Source organism: Alosa alosa, chromosome 10 (assembly GCF_017589495.1).
Source record: "Alosa alosa isolate M-15738 ecotype Scorff River chromosome 10, AALO_Geno_1.1, whole genome shotgun sequence".
Lineage (NCBI taxonomy): Eukaryota > Metazoa > Chordata > Actinopteri > Clupeiformes > Clupeidae > Alosa > Alosa alosa.
In genome coordinates this window covers 12,013,745-12,030,094 of record NC_063198.1, presented here as the reverse complement: position 1 = coordinate 12,030,094, position 16,350 = coordinate 12,013,745, and the positions used below count along the sequence as shown (strand labels likewise).

Below are 16,350 nucleotides of genomic sequence, written 5' to 3'. Positions count from 1 at the left end.
GGGGCACCAACAAGGAGCACCCAAGAGAACTGTATGAGAACAGACCACCACACGTGTGTGTACAGTGGTGGACAACGTGTGCCCTGTCAGCATCATTGACCCCAACATCAGGCAGCAGATTAACTGTCCTCACAGAGTCAGTCCTTTCCCACATCCACACAGTGGGTCTGTGGGTCTCTCTCAATCACCCCCAACCCAGCACCTGTTCCCCTGAGGTTTGACCATTGTGCCCCAGCAATGGGAGAATTCAGCATTTGGCAGCTCCACACTCCTCATTGTCCTCTGCAGCTCAGCCATTGGCTGCTGACTGTGAGAAACTCCAACCAGCCCAAGACCCACACATTCATATGGAGATCTGGGAGTATAAATAGAGGACATGAAGCCGGTGCTGATCAGATTCACTCTACACAGAGAGATCTACAGCAGCTACAGCAATGGCACCTACAATCACTTCCTCAGCAGGCTACTCAAAGGAACATTTGAGTCTGAACCTTAAGGTAAATATTGTACCCAATCTCTTTCAGATTTTCCAAAAACGTTCATTGACTTCACACTCTGTGCATATTTAAAGACCAAATGTATTAATGACATCTACTTCCTATTTGCAGATAAGAAAACCCATTGTGGAGAAGATGCGCAGGGATCGCATTAACAAAAGTATTGAGGACCTCAAGGATCTCCTGGGTCCTCAGCTCCTCAACCAGCAGCCCGACTCCAAGCTGGAGAAAGCTGACATCCTGGAGATGACCGTTTGCCTCCTGAGACGACAGCTCCAGCATAAGACTCTGCCTTCATCTGATGATGTTCTTCAGGGATTCTCCACGTGTGCCAAAGAAGATGTTCACTTCTTGTCAAAAAGTCATGGAACTGTGCTGAGCCACTTCCAGACCCAGAAGCCGTCCTCTGATGAGGACATGCCAGATCAAGCCCTGCCTCAGATTAGTGTGCTGAATCAGCACACACTGAGCAAAGAGAAGAGTCCAGCCAAGAGCGCCCCCTGGAGGCCTTGGTAGAAAACTGAAGTATAGTTCAACATGAACTAAGACTGTCATTGGTTAAGCCTGCAAATGCAGGCGTTATGTTTTCTTTTTATCTGAAAAGAATGTAAGATCATTTCCAGGAGGAAATATGGAATACCATATCTGTGATATGGACTGCCAATTGTCTTCAGCGAAGACTTTCTTACACGTGGCAAGTTCTATAATTTGCAAAATAGCCATATTGGTGATATTTTCACAGCTGAAAATAACTCAAATGCTATGTTATTTAAATAATGACTACAACCTGTTTACTAAGTAAACTGTTGTCTCTTTGGAAACTGCACTGACTTCATTAATGGAGTTTTCTCAATGAGGGATTTTTTTTTTATCTCAACAATGAGAAATGTAAAACTTTCTTAACATTTAAGAAACATGAATGTTGTGCTTTCAATGAAATGCATCTCTTATGTGCTGTAATAACCACAAAAAGCATTGATGTAAAGCTTCCATTGTCTTTTATAAAGACCTATTATGTTTGTCTCATTAGAGAACAACTTGTTGATTAATGTCACATAGACAAGGATTTTGTTTTAAGATGTTAGAAACTGATTTAATTTACGGGAATTCTCAAGGAGGGAGGTTTTCTCACGTACCGTAACAATGGGATAAATTTTAAACTTTCTTAACATTTAAGAAACTTGAATGTTGTGTTTTCAATGAAATGCATCTCTTATGTGCTGTAATAACCACAAATAGCTTTGATATGAAGCTTCCATTGTCTTTTATAAAGACTTGTTATATTTGTCTCAGTAGAGATCAACCTGTTCAACAATGTCAATAGACAATAATTTTGTTCTAAGTTGTTAAACATTTTTATTGATTTCAAATGGGTTAATTATCAAGCCAGAAAAGTACAATAAATCAATCTCTGCATATTTTACTCATGCTTGTCTCTCTTTTATCAATAGTTACTATAAATAGTCATGTAGCTCTAGTTTAAGGAAAGTCAGACTTAAAAATAGTCAATAGACAGCTGTGTTAAGTAAACTCACTGTCAATTGCCAGCCTTTTTTAATCTGAACCACTCCTTGCTGCACATCATAAAGCCCAAACCTCACCCAAGCTTCCCCATAACTGTTTGCATTTTGTATCATAAAGAATGCATTGTTTACATATATTTTCTTAGCAGAAATCTAGCTAGACAGTGTGTGTAATAAATGTCAACAAATAGTTACCTCTGCAGTAAAGTAACTTCAGAAGGTACATTTCTTTATCCATATCATTAGTAAAAAAATAACAGTATGCTCAGATGGTCAGCATCTGTGGGCTGGAAAGTAGCTGTACCTGAATTTCAGTTCCACATCATTTCATTAACAACCTTGAGATTTGGAGATGTTTTTGCAACATTGTTAAGCCAACTATTGGATCCAGTGGCACCTGTTGAAACACACTGTGATTTGATGTTCACGGTGTCTATGAAGAACCAAGCAATTATGTCACTGGGTAAGTGATTGTGGCTTCCAGATGTTTAAATTAGACAGTTCATGCCAGAAGCGGTTAGAGCTGACATGATAGTATACACTAAATTATTTATCTAACTGCTCTGGCATGTTTTCGTCTGTATAATTAAAATCCCTTTTGACTGTACACATTCACAGAAATTAAGTACAAATGTAGTAAAATACAGGATTATTTTACAATATTCCAATTAAATGCAAAATGGTTCTATCTATTTGTTTCTGATGTGTGTTGAAACCAACACAATTTCATCAACAGTGATAGACTGCTTCTACTATTGCATGCATGTTCGATGTTTTGGCAATGAAACCAAAATGCAGGATTGGTTCACTGATCTTTTCATTCATGCTGATCATATTGAAACATTACAGCTTTCAAAACACTACACAAATGTAGAGATCAACCTGTTCAACAATGTCAATAGACAATAATTTTGTTCTAAGATGTTAGAAACTGATTTAATTAATGGAATTCTCAAGGAGGAGGTTTTCACTTACCTTAACAATGGGAGAATTTTACACTTTCTAACATTTAAGAAACATGAATGTTGTGCTTTCAATGAAATGCATCTCTTATGTGCTGTAATAACCACAAATAGCATTGATGTAAAGCTTCCATTGTCTTTTATAAAGACCTATTATGTTTGTCTCATTAGAGAACAACTTGTTGACTAATGTCACATAGACAAGGATTTTGTTTTTTTGTTCTAAGATGTTAGAAACTGATTTAATTAATGGGAATTCTCAAGGAGGGAGGTTTTCTCACTTACCTTAACAATGGGAGAAATGTTACACTTTCTTAACATTTAAGAAACATGAATGTTGTGCTTTCAATGAAATGCATCTCGTATGTGCTGTAATAACCACAAATAGCTTTGATATGAAGCTTCCATTGTCTTTTATAAAGACCTGTTATCTTTTTCTCATTAGAGAACAACTTGTTGACTAATGTCACATAGACAAGGATTTTGTTTTAAGATGTTAGAAACTGATTTAATTAATGGGAATTCTCAAGGAGGGAGGTTTTCTCACTTACCTTAACAATGGGAGAAATTTTACACTTTCTTAACATTTAAGAAACATGAATGTTGTGCTTTCAATGAAATGCATCTCTTATGTGCTGTAATAACCACAAATAGCATTGATGTAAAGCTTCCATTGTCTTTTATAAAGACCTGTTATATTTGTCTCAGTGGAGATCAACCTGTTCAACAATGTCAATAGACAATAATTTTGTTCTAAGATGTTAGAAACTGATTTAATTAATGGAATTCTCAAGGAGAGAGGTTTTCTCACTTACCTTAACAATGGGAGAATTTTACACTTTCTTAACATTTAGAAACATGAATGTTGTGCTTTCAATGAAATGCATCTCTTATGTGCTGTAATAACCACAAATAGCATTGATGTAAAGCTTCCATTGTCTTTTATAAAGACCTGTTATCTTTGTCTCATTAGAGAACAACTTGTTGACTAATGTCACATAGACAAGGATTTTGTTTTAAGATGTTAGAAACTGATTTAATTAATGGGAATTCTCAAGGAGGAGGTTTTCTCACTTACCTTAACAATGGGAGAAATTTTACACTTTCTAACATTTAAGAAACTTGAATGTTGTGTTTTCAATGAAATGCACTTTATGTGCTGTAATAACCACAAATAGCATTGATGTAAAGCTTCCATTGTCTTTTATAAAGACCTGTTATCTTTGTCTCATTAGAGAACAACTTGTTGACTAATGTCACATAGACAAGGATTTTGTTTTAAGATGTTAGAAACTGATTTAATTAATGGAATTCTCAAGGAGGAGGTTTTCTCACTTACCTTAACAATGGGAGAATTTTACACTTTCTAACATTTAAGAAACTTGAATGTTGTGTTTTCAATGAAATGCATCTCTTGTGTGCTGTAATAACCATAAAATAGTATTGATGTAAAGCTTCCATAGTCTTTATAAAGACCTATTATGTTTGTCTCATTAGAGAAACAACTTGTTGACTAATGTCACATAGACAAGGATTTTGTTTTGTTCTAAGATGTTAGAAACTATTTAATTCACACGGGAATTTCTCAAGGAGGGAGGTTTTCTAACTTATCTTAACAATGGGAGAAATGTAACACTTTCTTAACATTTAAGAAAATGAATGTTGTCTTTCAAATGTTTTGCATCTCTTATGTGCTGTAATAACCACAAATAGCATTGATGTAAAGCTTCCATTGTCTTTTAAAAAGACCTGTTATGCTTGTCTCATTAGAGAACAACTTTGTTGACTAATGTCACATAGACAAAGGATTTTGTTTTAAGATGTTAGAAACTGATTTAATTAATGGGAATTCTCAAGGAGTGGAGGTTTTCTCCTTACCTTAACAATGGGAGAAATTTACACTTTCTTAACATTTAAGAAACTTGAATGTTGTGCTTTTTCAATGAAATGCATCTCTTATGTGCTGTAATAAACTACAAATAGTTTTGATATGAAGCTTCCAGCTTTGTCTTTTATAAAGACCTATTATATTTGTCTCAGTGGAGATCAACCTGTTCAACAATTGCCAATAGACAATAATTTTGTTCTAAGTTGTTAACATTTTTTATTGATTTCAAAATGGCTTAATTTCTCAAGCCAGAAAAGTACAATAAATCAATCTCTGGTATTTGACTCTCCTTGTCTCTTTTATCAGCCGTTGCTATTAAAGTAAAGTAACTTCAGAAGGTACATTTCTTTATCATATCATTAGTAAAAAATAATGATATGCTCAGATGAGGTCAGCATCTGTGGGCTGGAAAGTAGCTGTACCCTGAATTTCAATTCACATCATTTCATTAACAACCTTGAGATTTGGAATGTTTTGCAACATTGTTAAGCCAATAATGTGGATCCAGTGGCACCTGTTGAAATTACACTGTGATTTGATGTTCACGGTGTCTATGAAGAACCAAGCAATTATGTCACTGGGTAAGATATTGTGGCTTCCGGATGTTTAAATCAGACAGTTCATGCCAGAAGCGGTTAGAGCTGACATGATAGTATACACTAAATGATTTATCTAACTGCTCGGCATGTTTTTGTCTGTATAATTAAAATCCCTTTTGACTGTACACATTCACAGAAATTACAATAAATCAATCTCTGCATATTTGACTCTCGCTTGTCTCTCTTTTATCAACAGTTACTATTAAAGAAGTAAAGTATCCCGTAGCTGCGGCATTTTTTATCCTACTTTATTAGTAAAGATACAGTATGCTCTAGATGGTCAAGCATCTGTACAGAAAGTAGCTGTACCTTGAATTTCAATTCCACATCATTTCATTAACAACTTATGATTTGGAGATGTTTTTTTGCAACATTGTTGTTTTAACCATTGATCCAGTGGCACCTGTTGGAAATATCAAATTTGAACCATAAAGAAAACAATTATGTCACTGGGTAAGTGATTGTGGCTTCGGATGTTTAAATTAGACAGTTCATGCCAGTAGCTGTTAGAGCTGACATGATAGTATACACTCAAATGATTTCCATCTAAACTGCTCAAGGTTTTTTTTTGTCTGTATAATTAAAATCCCTTGACTGCACACATTCTGGCAGAAATTAAGACACAAAAGTAGTAAAAAATACATTATTTTTTTACAATATTCCAATTAAATGCAAATGGTTCTATCTATTTTTTCTGATGTATTAATTTGAAACCAACACAATTTCAACAACAGTGATAGACTGGCGCCTACTATTGCATGCATGTTGATGTTTTGGCAATGAAACCAAAAATGCAGGATTGGTTCACTGATCTTTTTCATTCATGCTGATCATATTGAAACATTACAGCTTTCAAAAAACACTATACAAATGTGATAGTGAAGGAAAATGTTATATCAATTAGAAAAAGGCATCATCTTTGTTTCTTACAGTCGTCATACAGGCTCATAAAATATGCTTGAGTATGGCATTATGAATGTGGATAGTGTTTCTTGCCTTAAAGTATCATAATGAATTTGAAGAAATGTTATATCTCATATTATTCTATACTGATGTTTGTTAAATCAAAAAATTCATAAATGTAATCTAATCCAGTAGTTGCATAGAAAACTGAATTGACCCCACTGCTCACTGTTAGCTGGGCAGCAGGATGAAGCTCCTCTACTAATGTGGAGGGTAATGAGACACATGTTGTTCCCCATTGAAGAGCAGAGAATGGAGAGAGGGGAAAGTGTGGTGGACTCTCTCAGGACCCCCTGGGGACAATAGTGGAAACATCAGAATTTATTTTGTTGTTCTACAAAAACTGTGATGCTAATTAGAGCTCTTCTAGTAAATAAAGGGTCAAATCTCGATATTTACTAAACAACATACATTTACTGTCCATATACCTGTTTTTGTATACAATTCTGAGAACAATGAGAAAATGTTTCAGTTTGTTCAAACTGAAATGTATGTCTCTCAAAGTCAGGAAGCCTGTAAAATTTCTACCACTGGAAGAAAAGGACACTTAACCTGAAGATCCAGTCTTATGCCCCTATTGATAAGGCACACTTCTGATGATTCACAGGGGACTGTCAATGGTCAAAGTGTGGGAAAGTCTGGAAAGGAGAGAGTCTCAGTTCCGGTCATTGACATCCACAGTCCCACTGGTGATTCAACAACACACAAGGAATAGGTGTGCTATACTAAAAATCAGTAAAGTAGTGCTAAAGAGAGGTGGGGTAAACTATGAATTCTGTGATGTGGTAAGGTGGACTGCACCATGCGGTATCAGGATTTTTTTTAAAAGACATTCAGAACATGTTTGAAGATGGTAGAGGTTATTGTCCACATTTATAATAAATACCAGTGGTAATGGTTCTACAGTGTTGATGAGTGTACATATTGTGAATATGGATATATTTGATGTTTTGAATTACAAAAATTGCAATTTGGTACACTTTTAGTGGGTGAAAACTCTACAGTGTTGGAAAAACTATATTTAGCAAAATTCCAGAGGTGGATAAAATTGAGTTTATCAGTGTTTGCCCACCGCAGCTCTTGATAATAATGAAAATGATTTTCTTAAAAAATTGCATATCATCAAGACTTTACTTTATGACAACGCCAGACCATGCACTGCAGTGGGTTGTTCAAGCCAAAAAAAAGTTTGCATTCATGAATGGCATAATTAAACATTCAGTTTGAAACTTGATGTACTGAGAAAATGGAGATCTAGTCTGTCAGTATTAATGTATATATGCAGAAACTAAAAAGTCTTAAACCTTGCTTAATCCTTCTTCAAACCAACTCCAGTTTGGTCTTGAATTTTGACGAGAAAATCATGAATTTGGTGAATCACAAAGCTCAGCCAATAAGATTCTTTCCCCTCCAGATGGTTTGTGGAGGCTATTCTCTGAGCTGACATAGTTACCATTCCTCAACATGGGTGATTAGGGAGAAGCTTTTATTATGCATAGAGGCCTGAGTGTGGGAAACTCAAATGACCACTCTACCAGCAACATGACAGAGGAAGACATCTGGCACATCTGCAGAAATCCTCTGAAGGTAGAGGGAAGGGAATGTTCCAAGACAATTTCCCCCTCCATATTGTTATTTTCACAAAGATTTTATTACAAAATGCACCACAGCAGTGCAGCAACATGGAAACAATTACATTCTTGTGCATTTTTAAATTAATGAGTTCATAAAAAGCACTAGAGTTTGGACAAAAGCCGAAAGCTTGCATGAATGCATAAAAACTCCAAGAGTTTTCAGACTTCGTTATGGGTGAAATGTTCAAGAATTCTGTAGCAAAATACTTAAAGATCTCAGACATGTTTTCTCAGCCTATCATTAAAGGATATTACACAATATTTGAATTCTCAAACAGAAAGACACATGCATGAACACACCACCACACGCAGGTACAGTGGTGGGCTACATGTGGTCAGCTATGGACCCCAACCAGGCAGCAGATTAACTCTCCTCACAAATCCAACACAGTGGGGTCTGTGGGTCTCTCCATCACCCCAACCCAGCACCTGTTCCCTGAGGTTTGACCATTGTGCCCCAGCAATGGGGAGAATCTAGCATGTGGCAGCTCCACTCCCTCCTCTTGTCCTCTGCAGCTCAGCCATTGGCTGCTGACTGTGAGAAACTCCAACCAGCCCAAGACCCACACATTCATGGGAGATCTGGGGAGTATAAAACAGAGGACATGAAATGTTCTGATCAGATTCATCTAGACAGGATCTACCAGCGCTACAGCAATGGCACTCCCTACAATCATTTCAACAGCAGATTACCCAAAGGAACACTTGAATGAATTTGGAAATATTGCAACCAATCTTTCAGATTTTATTCATTGACTTCACACGGTATATTTAAAGACCAAATGTAAAAACATCTACTTCTATTTGCAGATAAGAAACCCATTAGGGAGAAGATGGAGGGCATTAACAAAAAAGTATTGAGGACCTCAAGATCTCTGGGTCCACTCCTCAACCAGCAGCCCGAGTCCAAGCTGGAGAAAGAACATCCTGGGAGATGACCGTTTGCCTGGAGGTACAGCTCCAGCATAAGACTCTGGCCTTCATCTGATGATGTTCTTCAGGGATTCTCCCGTGTGCCAAAGAAGATGTGGACTTCTGTCAAAAAGTCATGGAACTGTGCTGGAGCCACTTCGAGACAGAAGCGCCCTCTGAAACATCAGATCAAGAAGCCCTGTGTTCAGATTAGTGTGCTGAATCAGCACACACTCAGGGAAGAGTCCAGCCAAGAGAGCCCTTCTTGGTAGAAAAAACAAATAGTTTAGCATGAAATAAGACTGATTGTTAATCCTGCAAATGCAGCGTTATGTTTTTTTTTACGAAAATGATCATTTCCAGGATGAAATATGGAATACCATATCTGGGATATGGACTGGACAATTGAAGCTTTCAAATAATTTGCAAAATAGCCATATTGGCGATATTTTTCACAGCTGAAAATAACTCAAATGCTACAGGTTATTGAAAATAATGAACCCTGTTTACTAAGTAATGTTTGTCTCATGACTTCATTAATGGAGTTTTCTTAATGAGGGATTTTTTTTTTATCTCAAAATGAGAAATGTAAAACTTTCTTAACATTTAAGAAACATGAATGTTGTGCTTTGCATGAATGCATCTTGCGTGCTGTAATAACCACAACAAAGCATTGATGTAAAGTCATTGTCTTTTTTATAAAGACCTGTTATGCTTTGTCTCATTAGAGAACAACTTGTTGACTAATGCCTATAGACAAGGATTTTGTTTTAAGATGTTAGAAACTGATTTAATTAATGGGAATTCTCAAGAGGAGGTTTTCCCCTTACCTTAACAATGGGGAGAAATTTTACACTTTCTTAACATTTAAGAAACTTGAATGTTGTTTTTTCAATGAAATGCATCTCTTATGTGCTGTAATAACCACAAATAGCTTTGATATGAAGCTTCCATTGTCTTTTATAGTGACCCGTTATATTTGTCTCAGTGAGATCAACCTGTTCAACAATGTCAATAGACAATAATTTTTGTTCTAAGTTGTTACCTGATTTTATCCATTTTAAATGGCTTAATTCTGCCAGAAAAGTACAATAAATCAATCTCTGCATATTTGACTCTCGCTATTCTCTTTTATCAATAGTTCCTGAAAAAGGCACAGAAGGTACATTTTCTTTTATCCATATCATTAGTAAAAGATAAAAGTATGCTCAGATGGTCAGCATCTGTGGGCTGGAAAGTAGGCTGTACCTAATTTCAATTTCATCATTTGGTAACAACCATTTGGAGATGTTTTTTGCAAACATTGTTCCAACTGGTGATCCAGTGGCACCTGTTGAAACACACTGTGATTTGATTCCACGGTGTCTATGGAAGAAATAACAATTATGATTATGAATGTGGATAATACAGTTTGATGTTTGATATTACAAATTGCAATTGGCAAATAAACACTTTTGAGTGGTGGAAAAACTCTAATGAGTGTTGGATAAACTATATTTCTGAAATTCCAGAGGTGGATGAATTGAGTTTACTTGCAGCCCTGATAATAATGAAATGATTTCTCAAAAAATTGCATATCATCAAGACTTTACTTTATGACAAACGTCAGACCCACGCACTGCAGTGTGTTCAAGCCAAGGTAAAAAGTTAGCATGCATGAATGGCATAATTAAACATTCAAGAAGGAAACTCTGATGTACTGAGGAATGAGTACACTAGTCTCTGTCAGTATTAATGTATTCATACAGAAACTAAAAAGTCTAAACTCATATGAATCCTTCTTCAAACCAACTCCAGTTTGGTCTTGAATTTTGACGTTGAAATCATGAATTTGGTGAATCACATCAAAGCTCAGCCAATAAGATTCTTTCCCTCCAGATGGTTTGTGATGTCATTCTCTGAGCTGACAGTCACCATTCCTCAACATGGGTGATTAGAGAAGCTTTTGTAATGCATAGAGGCCTGAGTGTGGGAAACTCAAATGACCGCTCTACCAGCAACATGACAGAGGAAGACATCTGGTACATCTGCAGAACTCCTGAAGAGAGGGAAGGGAATGTTCCGAAGACAATTTCCCCTCCATATTGTTATTTTCACAAAGATTTGATTACAAAATGCACCACAGCAGTGCAGCAACATGGAAACAATTGTCATTCTTATTGCATTTTTTAAATTAATGAGTTCACAAAAGCACTGAGCTTGACAAAAGTGAAAGCTTGCATGAATGCATAAAACTCCAAGAGTTTTCAGTGGTAGTTGTTGAATGTTTCAAGAATTCTGTAGTAAAATTACTTAAAGATCTCAGACATGTTTTCTCAGCCTATCATTAAAGGATAGTGCACAATATTTGAATTCTCAAACAGAAAGACTATGACATGCATGAACACACAACCACACGTGTGTATACAGTGGTGGGCTACATGTGCCCTGTCAGCATCAATGACCCCAACATCAGGCAGCAGATTAACTCTCCTCACAGGGTCAGTCCTTTCCTGGGGTCTCTCCATCACCCCCAACCCAGCACCTGTTCCCCTGAGGTTTGACCATTGTGCCCCAGCAATGGGAGAATCCAGCATGTGGCAGCTCCACACTCCTCATTGTCCTCTGCAGCTCAGCCATTGGCTGCTGACTGTGAGAAACTCCAACCAGCCCAAGACCCACACATTCATATGGAGATCTGGGAGTATAAATAGAGGACATGAAGCCGGTGCTGATCAGATTCACTCTAGACAGAGAGACCTACTGCAGCTACAGCAATGGCGCCTACAATCATTTCAACAGCAGATTACCCAAAGGAACACCTGAGTCTGAACCTTAAGGTAAATATTGTAACCAATCTCTTTCAGATTGTCCAAAGACGTTCATTGACTTCACACTCTGTGCATATTTAAAGACCAAATGTATTAATGACATCTACTTCCTATTTGCAGATAAGAAAACCCATTGTGGAGAAGATGCGCAGGGATCGCATTAACAAAAGTATTGAGGACCTCAAGGATCTCCTGGGTCCACAGCTCCTCAACCAGCAGCCCGAGTCCAAGCTGGAGAAAGCTGACATCCTGGAGATGACCGTTTGCCTCCTGAGACGACAGCTCCAGCATAAGACTCTGCCTTCATCTGATGATGTTCTTCAGGGATTCTCCACGTGTGCCAAAGAAGATGTTCACTTCCTGTCAAAAAGTCATGGAACTGTGCTGAGCCACTTCCGGACCCAGAAGCCGTCCTCTGATGAGGACATGCCAGATCAAGCCCTGCCTCAGATTAGTGTGCTGAATCAGCACACACTGAGCAAAGAGAAGAGTCCAGCCAAGATCGCCCCCTGGAGGCCTTGGCAGAAAACTGAAGTATAGTTCAACATGAACTAAGACTGTCATTGGTTAATCCTGCAAATGCAGGCGTTATGTTTTCTTTTTTATCTGAAAAGAATGTAAGATCATTTCCAGGATGAAATATGGAATACCATATCTGTGATATGGACTGCCAATTGTCTTCAGGGAAGACTTTCTTACACGTGGCAAGTTCTATAATTTGCAAAATAGCCATATTGGTGATATTTTCACAGCTGAAAATAACTCAAATGCTATGTTATTGTAATAATGACTACACCCTGTTTACTAAGTAAACTGTTGTCTCTTTGGAAATTGCACTGACTTCATTAATGGAGTTTTCTTAATGAGGGATTTTTTTTTATCTCAACAATGAGAAATGTAAAACTTTCTTAACATTTAAGAAACATGAATGTTGTGCTTTCAATGAAATGCATCTCTTATGTGCTGTAATAACCACAAATAGCATTGATGTAAAGCTTCCATTGTCTTTTATAAAGACCTGTTATGCTTTTTCTCATTAGAGAACAACTTGTTGACTAATGTCACATAGACAAGGATTTTGTTCTAAGATGTTAGAAACTGATTTAATTAATGGGAATTCTCAAGGAGGGAGGTTTTCTCACTTACCTTAACAATGGGAGAAATTTTACACTTTCTTAACATTTAAGAAACTTGAATGTTGTGTTTTCAATGAAATGCATCTCTTATGTGCTGTAATAACCACAAATAGCTTTGATATGAAGCTTCCATTGTCTTTTAGAAAGACCTGTTATATTTGTCTCAGTAGAGATCAACCTGTTCAACAATGTCAATAGACAATAATTTTGTTCTAAGTTGTTAAACATTTTTATTGATTTCAAATGGCTTAATTCTCAAGCCAGAAAAGTACAATAAATCAATCTCTGCATATTTGACTCTCGCTTGTCTCTCTTTTATCAATAGTTACTATTAAAGAAGTAAAGTAACTTCAGAAGGTACATTTCTTTATCCATATCATTAGTAAAAAAATAACAGTATGCTCAGATGGTCAGCATCTGTGGGCTGGAAAGTAGCTGTACCTGAATTTCAATTCCACATCATTTCATTAACAACCTTGAGATTTGGAGATGTTTTTGCAACATTGTTAAGCCAACTATTGGATCCAGTGGCACCTGTTGAAACACACTGTGATTTGATGTTCACGGTGTCTATGAAGAACCAAGCAATTATGTCACTGGGTAAGATATTGTGGCTTCCGGATGTTTAAATTAGACAGTTCATGCCAGAAGCGGTTAGAGCTGACATGATAGTATACACTAAATGATTTATCTAACTGCTCTGGCATGTTTTTGTCTGTATAATTAAAATCCCTTTTGACTGTACACATTCACAGAAATTAAGTACAAAAGTAGTAAAATACAGGATTATTTTACAATATTCCAATTAAATGCAAAATGGTTCTATCTATTTGTTACTGATGTGTGTTGAAACCAACACAATTTCATCAACAGTGATAGACTGCGTCTACTATTGCATGCATGTTCGATGTTTTGGCAATGAAACCAAAATGCAGGATTGGTTCACTGATCTTTTCATTCATGCTGATCATATTGAAACATTACAGCTTTCAAAACACTATACAAATGTGATAGTGAAGGAAAATGTTATATCAAGTAGAAAAAGGCATCATCTTTGTTTTACAGTCGTCATACAGGCTCATAAAATATGCTTGAGTATGGCATTATGAATGTGGATAGTGTTTCTTGCCTTAAAGTATCATAATGAATTTGAAGAAATGTTATATCTCATATTATTCATACTCGATGTTTGTTAAATCAAAACAATTCATAAATGTAATCTAATCCAGTGGTTGCATAGAAACTGAATTAGACCCCACTGCTTTCACTGTCAGCTGGGCAGCAGGGGGATGAAGCTCCTTGACTAATGTGGAGGGTAATGAGACACACTTCTATTGTTCCCCCATTGAAGAGCAGAGAATGGAGAGAGTGTGGGAAAGTGTGGTGGACTCTCTCACAGACCTCCTGTGGGACAATAGACACAATCTTGAAACATCAGAATTTGCTTGGTGTTCTACAAAAAACTGTGATGCTAATATCAGGGCAGAATCTGTAGAGCTCTTCAGTAAATAAAGGGTCAAATCAAATGATATTTACTAAACAACATACATTTACTGTACATATACCTGTTTTGTATACAATTCTGAGAACAAATGAGAAATGTTTCAGTTTGTTCAAAACTGAAATGCATGTATCTCAAAGTCAGGAAGCCTGTAAAATTTCTACCACTGGAAGAAGGACACTTAACCTGAAGATCCATTGTAAACAGCTTAATTATGGTTGAGATTAAATGTTAGTCTTGATGCCCTTATCCAGTCGTGATAAGGCACACTTCCATTATTCACAGGGGACTGTCAATGGTCAAAGTGTGGGAAAGCTCTGGAAAGGAGAGTCTCAGTTCCTGGTCATTGACATCCACAGTCCCACTGGTGATTCCACAAACACTCAAGGGAATAGGCGTGTGTGCTATACTAAAAATCAGGGGAGTAGTGCTAAAAGAAGAGGTGGGGTAAACTATGAATTCTGTGATGTGGTAAGGTGTACTGCACCATGCGGTATCAGATTTTTTAAAAAGACATTCAGAACATGTTTGAAGATGGTAGAGGTTATTGTCCAATATTTATAACAATACCAGTGGTAATGGTTCTTAGAGTGTTGATGAGTGTACATATTATGAATGTGGATAATACAGTTTGATGTTTGATATTACAAATTGCAATTGGCAAATAAACACTTTTGAGTGGTGGAAAAACTCTAATGAGTGTTGGATAAACTATATTTCTGAAATTCCAGAGGTGGATGAATTGAGTTTACTTGCAGCCCTGATAATAATGAAATGATTTCTCAAAAAATTGCATATCATCAAGACTTTACTTTATGACAAACGTCAGACCCACGCACTGCAGTGTGTTCAAGCCAAGGTAAAAAGTTAGCATGCATGAATGGCATAATTAAACATTCAAGAAGGAAACTCTGATGTACTGAGGAATGAGTACACTAGTCTCTGTCAGTATTAATGTATTCATACAGAAACTAAAAAGTCTAAACTCATATGAATCCTTCTTCAAACCAACTCCAGTTTGGTCTTGAATTTTGACGTTGAAATCATGAATTTGGTGAATCACATCAAAGCTCAGCCAATAAGATTCTTTCCCTCCAGATGGTTTGTGATGTCATTCTCTGAGCTGACAGTCACCATTCCTCAACATGGGTGATTAGAGAAGCTTTTGTAATGCATAGAGGCCTGAGTGTGGGAAACTCAAATGACCGCTCTACCAGCAACATGACAGAGGAAGACATCTGGTACATCTGCAGAACTCCTGAAGAGAGAGGGAAGGGAATGTTCCGAAGACAATTTCCCCTCCATATTGTTATTTTCACAAAGATTTGATTACAAAATGCACCACAGCAGTGCAGCAACATGGAAACAATTGTCATTCTTATTGCATTTTTTAAATTAATGAGTTCACAAAAGCACTGAGCTTGACAAAAGTGAAAGCTTGCATGAATGCATAAAAACTCCAAGAGTTTTCAGACTCGTTGTAGTTGTTGAATGTTTCAAGAATTCTGTAGTAAAATTACTTAAAGATCTCAGACATGTTTTCTCAGCCTATCATTAAAGGATAGTGCACAATATTTGAATTCTCAAACAGAAAGACTATGACATGCATGAACACACAACCACACGTGTGTATACAGTGGTGGGCTACATGTGCCCTGTCAGCATCAATGACCCCAACATCAGGCAGCAGATTAACTCTCCTCACAGGGTCAGTCCTTTCCTGGGTCTCTCTCCATCACCCCCAACCCAGCACCTGTTCCCCTGAGGTTTGACCATTGTGCCCCAGCAATGGGAGAATCCAGCATGTGGCAGCTCCACACTCCTCATTGTCCTCTGCAGCTCAGCCATTGGCTGCTGACTGTGAGAAACTCCAACCAGCCCAAGACCCACACATTCATATGGAGATCTGGGAGTATAAATAGAGG

At 37.1% G+C, this 16,350-nt stretch overlaps 2 protein-coding genes across 2 annotated transcripts; both read left to right on the top strand.

The window, feature by feature from the left end:
• Positions 1-416: 416 nt before the first annotated feature.
• Positions 417-1,905, top strand: LOC125302273 (transcription factor HES-5-like). The gene is made up of 2 exons (XM_048255384.1): positions 417-497; positions 609-1,905. The coding sequence occupies exons 1-2, from the start codon at positions 435-437 to the stop codon at positions 1,011-1,013; spliced, it is 468 nt and encodes a 155-aa protein (XP_048111341.1). The 5' UTR covers positions 417-434; the 3' UTR covers positions 1,014-1,905.
• Positions 1,906-11,714: 9,809 nt separating this feature from the next.
• Positions 11,715-13,216, top strand: LOC125302280 (transcription factor HES-5-like). The gene is made up of 2 exons (XM_048255396.1): positions 11,715-11,797; positions 11,909-13,216. Exons 1-2 carry the CDS (start codon positions 11,735-11,737, stop codon positions 12,326-12,328), a joined length of 483 nt encoding a protein of 160 aa, XP_048111353.1. The 5' UTR covers positions 11,715-11,734; the 3' UTR covers positions 12,329-13,216.
• The last annotated feature ends 3,134 nt before the right edge of the window (positions 13,217-16,350 follow it).

Coding starts and splice junctions, on each gene's coding strand:
- LOC125302273 (XM_048255384.1), top strand. CDS start 435: ATGGCACCTACAATCACTTCCTCAGCAGGCTACTCAAAGGAACATTTG. Junction 498..608: donor ATTTGAGTCTGAACCTTAAG/GTAAATATTGTA, acceptor TCCTATTTGCAG/ATAAGAAAACCCATTGTGGA.
- LOC125302280 (XM_048255396.1), top strand. CDS start 11,735: ATGGCGCCTACAATCATTTCAACAGCAGATTACCCAAAGGAACACCTG. Junction 11,798..11,908: donor ACCTGAGTCTGAACCTTAAG/GTAAATATTGTA, acceptor TCCTATTTGCAG/ATAAGAAAACCCATTGTGGA.